Source organism: Nematolebias whitei, chromosome 3, assembly GCF_014905685.2.
Source record: "Nematolebias whitei isolate Nwh7 chromosome 3, NemWhi1, whole genome shotgun sequence".
NCBI classification, from domain to species: domain Eukaryota; kingdom Metazoa; phylum Chordata; class Actinopteri; order Cyprinodontiformes; family Rivulidae; genus Nematolebias; species Nematolebias whitei.
In genome coordinates, this window is record NC_056500.1 from 3,286,577 (window position 1) to 3,291,255 (window position 4,679).

Here is a 4,679-nt window from a genome sequence, read left to right on the forward strand (position 1 = left end):
GAAGGCGAAACGTTTCAGCACAAAAAAAAAAAAGAAACTGTCCAGATGACCTGACTGAAAAATGTTGGATTGTATACCTGGATTATTGAGCATGGACTTTGTTGTTAACATCAGCAGTAGTTTCCTGCAGATACTAAAGCCCCAAGCCTGCTCTGACCCTTCCTGTAGAGGGAGTCCGTGTTTGCTTACCAGTCCAGCCTGTCATCCAGTTGTATGCCCAGATATCTGTAGGTCCTGACCACCTCCACATCGACCCCTCAATTGAGATTAGCTTCAGAGTAGGCCCAGACCTTCTTAATTCCTTTGCTTTACTGATGTTCAGCTGTAGATAATTGGATTTACACCACACTGCAAAGTCCTCAACCAGGATTCTGTACTCTTTCTCCTCCATCCTTCACACACCCAACAACTGCAGTGTAATCTGATAAGTTCTGCATGTAACAAGTCTTGTTTTATTTGGCTGTTTTGGTTTGTGAGGTGAATTTTAAAAGTTAATCAAGCACAGTGCAAAAAATATTGCGTTCCCAGTATAAATAAATAATAAAATTATTAAATCTTCTTTCTTCTTCTTCTTTTGGCTTTTCCCTCTTCAGGGGACGCCACAGCGAGTCCTCCTCCTCCACCTCACTTTGTCCTCTGCATCCTCTGTCCTCACTCCAACTACCTTCATGTCCTCTCTAACTGCATCCATATATCTCCTATTTGTATTTTTCCTGGAAGCTGCATTTCTAACATCCTTCTACCAATATAATCATGGTCCCTCCTCTTGACATGTCCAAACCGTCTTAGTCTGGCCTCCCTAACTTTATCTCCCAGTTCTTTTGACCTTTGCTGACACTCTTTTGTCACAAATCACTCCTGAAACTTTTCTCCATCCACTCCATCCTGCCTGGACTCTCTTTTTCACTTATTTACCACATTCCCCATTTTCCTGGACAGTGGACCCCAAGTACTTGAAGTCCTGCTCCTTTGTGACCTCTGCTCCTTGTAGCCTCACTGTTCCACCTCCTCCCTCTCATTCACACACATGGACTCTGTCTTACTACGGCTGACTTTCATTCCTCTTCTTTCAAGTGCATATCTCCACGTCTCCAAGTTCTCTTCCACCTGTTCCCTGTTCTCACCACAGATCACAATGTCATCTGCAAACATCATCGTCCATGGGGATTCTTGCCTGACCTCATCTGCTAGTCGGTCCATCACCAGAGCAAACAAGAAGGGGCTCAGAGCCGATCCTTGAGGCACTCCCACCTCCACCTTGAAGCTATCTGTCACTCCTACAGCACATCTCACCACTGTCCTGCTGTCCTAATACATGTCCTGTACCAGTCTAACATACTTTTCTGCCACTCCAGATTTCCTCATGCAATACCACACCTCGTCTCTTGGTACTCTGTCATGTGCTTTTTCTAAATCCACAAAGACACAATGGAGTTCTTTCTGACCCTCTCTGTACTTCTCCATCAGCATTACTGCTGCTCACAGAATAAAATTAAATATGTAATTTTCTAAACTTGAATAATAAAATTACTGATTCGTTTGAACAAGCAGGCAAAATAGTAAATAAGTTTAGAAATTGAAGATTTTTGGTCGAATTAAGTAGAATGAAGTAGACCACGATTTTTTTTCGTGAACTAATATTTTATACTTTTTTTTTTTCTTTATGCAAACGGGCACGTATCCTGTTTTCTGCCGGAACACAATAGTGTGAACACCAGAGCGGAAGTAGCTAAGCTATCAGGGTTAGCGTATTCAGCTCTCTCCGCATTGTCCTGGTTTGTGTGTCTGTTTGTGTGAGAGGTGAATGTGTTGAGTGTGTGCAGCAACAATGTCTTCAGTTCAGTCTCTGAGAGAGTTTATCAGCGAGCGACTAACTGCTGCTGCTGAAGAAATATTCACAGAGTTTGAAAAAACCATCGTCCGGTACGAGGAAGAGATCGATCGTCAGCGCAGACTGCTGGACATCAGCTGGAAACCTCACACACACCTGCACACAACAGGTAGGAGCTGCAGCTGCAGGGCAGGATGGAGGTTTAACCAGGAGACAAGTCCAGGAAAGTCCTGCTAGATGCAGTTTGTGTTAATCCGGGAATATAACTGGATGTGTGTGGAGCTAGTTTGAGGGATTTTAATGTTTAATAACTTGTTCATTTAGTTGTTTTATTTGGACAATCGCCCAGAAAAATGTGTTATCATGACGTGCCTATACACAAATAGTAGTTGTTTATTTTAGTATTTATATACAGGTATATATTGGCATTTTAAACCCTTCCCACACTTTTGCAATGTTCCTAACAATTTTCTAAATGCTCTAATAAAACAGAACAGCGTGTCATGATCTCTGCTCTCTGCCACCTGCGGCTCTGCCCCGCCCACTTCCTCACCTGCTGCAGTCACACTCGTGCTCATCACTCCCAATCTCCCTCCTTCTGTGTAAATAAACTATTATAATTTAAATACTGTGTTGTAATAGTTTAAATAAACAATCCGTGCTGCATGAGCAGCTTTATTTTAAATAATCCAGGACGACCCTCAGTGAACGTCCAGTCCACCGGAAAATGTCCTGATGCTCCAAATGGCCAGTTGCCCCAACCTGCTACTGCCAGTGCTAAATCATTTAAAACTATTTTAAATTAATTAATTTTGTACTGTGCTTTTATTTATATTTTTTGTGTGTGCTGCTCTTCTTAAAGTGCTCCCCAGCAGGGGTGTAATGGTACGCTAAAATCACATTTCGGTTTGGTTCAGTTTCGGTACAAAAAAGGCCAAAATAAAGACTTACAAAATGTTTATTTTGAAAATATGCCAAGTAAACAATATGTTTGTATAAAAATAAAAGCAACCCATTTGGATGATATTTTAAATAAACTGCACTCTTTACAATAAATAAACTATTCTAACAATAATAAAAATCTTCATAAATCCAATAACAGAACAAGAACAATAAGCAGCAACAGACCGTTTACAATCGAACTAATCAAGTTCTAAGTTTTTGGCCAAAAAGACAAACTTGTCCACATTTTCTGCCAAAAGCTCCGATCTAGTTGCAGTGACATCATCTCCAGCGGTGGAGAAAACCGCTCACTAACAACAGTAGCAGGAATAAAGAGGTAGCGCACTGCTCATTTTGCAGTGTAACTGTATTTGGCCTCATTACTCACAACCTCTGAAAAGTTCAGAGTTCACTCATCACAGACTTCTTAGCTGGAGGTGATTTCTGATCTCCCTGAAGAGGGAGAAGACTCAGCTGCTATCTCTGTCCCAGACTAGAAATAAAACACAAAGAGGTAATAAATTTTTTTTTTTTAATGAGTTAGTAAGATTATAATAAAAAAAAAAGTTAATTAGATAATAATAATAAAATAATACCTCTTCTTGAACAGCCATCATTTCTGTTAAGAGTAGGGCTGGGTACCTTTCTAAAAAAAATCGGTACCGGTGTCGGTTCCTGGACGGTTCTTTTTTCGGTACCAATTTTGTAATTAATATTAATTCTAACAAGAATAAAATTACGTTACACATTACAGTACGTATTGTGAGTTTTGTTTTTTAACTTTGGTATTTTTCTATTCCAAGCAGTTTTCTTATATTAAAATAAACAAATAATTTCCATTTCAAAAGAACAGTTGCAAACAACAAGTGACACGTCAGTGTCTAATGCTCACTGCTACACACTGAGGACCTTTTCACTGAACAGGTTTTCATCAGAAACAACATGTCTGTTTTCTCTGGATACAAACAAGCCCTCTCCTGGCTGATGGTGTCTCCAGCTGTAGAAAATGTTCACTCTGAGGGTGTGGATGATGCTTGTTGCACACACAGATACCTGGTTGTCAGTTTTGCCCCTTTTCCACTGTCACGGCGCGGGTCGGATATTTCCGGCTTTGCGCGTTTGAGGTCTTTCCACTGTTCCTGTGACCGGCTCGCCTCCCTAAATTCTGGCCCGGCTTCTCAAGGGGTCCAAGCAAGCTGAGCCATGACGTCAGAAACACTGTCGGTCACTGATTGGTCGGGGGGAGGAGCCTGTGGAGTCTTTCCAAACAACCCGATCCACCATTTTTTCTCTACCGCTTGCCATTAGCGATAACTCGAGGAGCGTATCTTTTAGTATTTTGAAGCTATACAACAACAATAATATCAAAGCTGTGGTCAAATGCAGAAGTGCAGGTGTTGTTGTGCTTGGTGGCCGACGAAAAAAGTCAAAGCGAGCTAGATGGAGGATTGGAGGGTGGTTTGGACACGACTACTGCTCTACTTGAACCATTTATAGAAGATGGTGAGTGTTTTCTAACTTTAAACATATTTTAAGTTACTCATCCCATCGGTTCTGAACATATTTTTAACTAACAAAAGAGGCTGACGCCATAATAGGACAACGTCGGTGCTACGATGCTAAGCTAATTTGCATAAATGCTAACTGTCCTCCGGTCCCGTTTCTCACTGTATTTTATCCAGAACGTATTTCAGCGCGTGACGGTTCATCTCTAAACTCCACATTAAACCCTCCAAGCCTCCCGGCTCCTGCTCCATCAGAGGAGTCTACACCTGACAGAGCTCCATCAGTGGAGTCTACACCTGACAGAGCTCCATCAGAGGAGTCTACACCTGACAGAGCTCCATCAGCAGAGTCTACACCTGACAGAGCTCCATCAGAGGAGTCTGCACCTGACAGAGCTCCA

The 4,679-nt window shown here is 41.7% G+C and overlaps 1 protein-coding gene across 1 annotated transcript in view; it reads left to right on the forward strand.

The window, feature by feature from the left end:
• Positions 1–1,715: 1,715 nt before the first annotated feature.
• Positions 1,716–4,679, forward strand: part of LOC119430387 (zinc finger protein 41) — a 9,426-nt gene continuing 6,462 nt past the window's right edge. Inside the window, exon 1 of the mRNA XM_037697793.1 lies at positions 1,716–2,000. Coding sequence (XP_037553721.1) covers positions 1,829–2,000 — 172 coding nt within the window. The 5' untranslated portion in view covers positions 1,716–1,828. The remainder of the gene's footprint in view (positions 2,001–4,679) is intronic.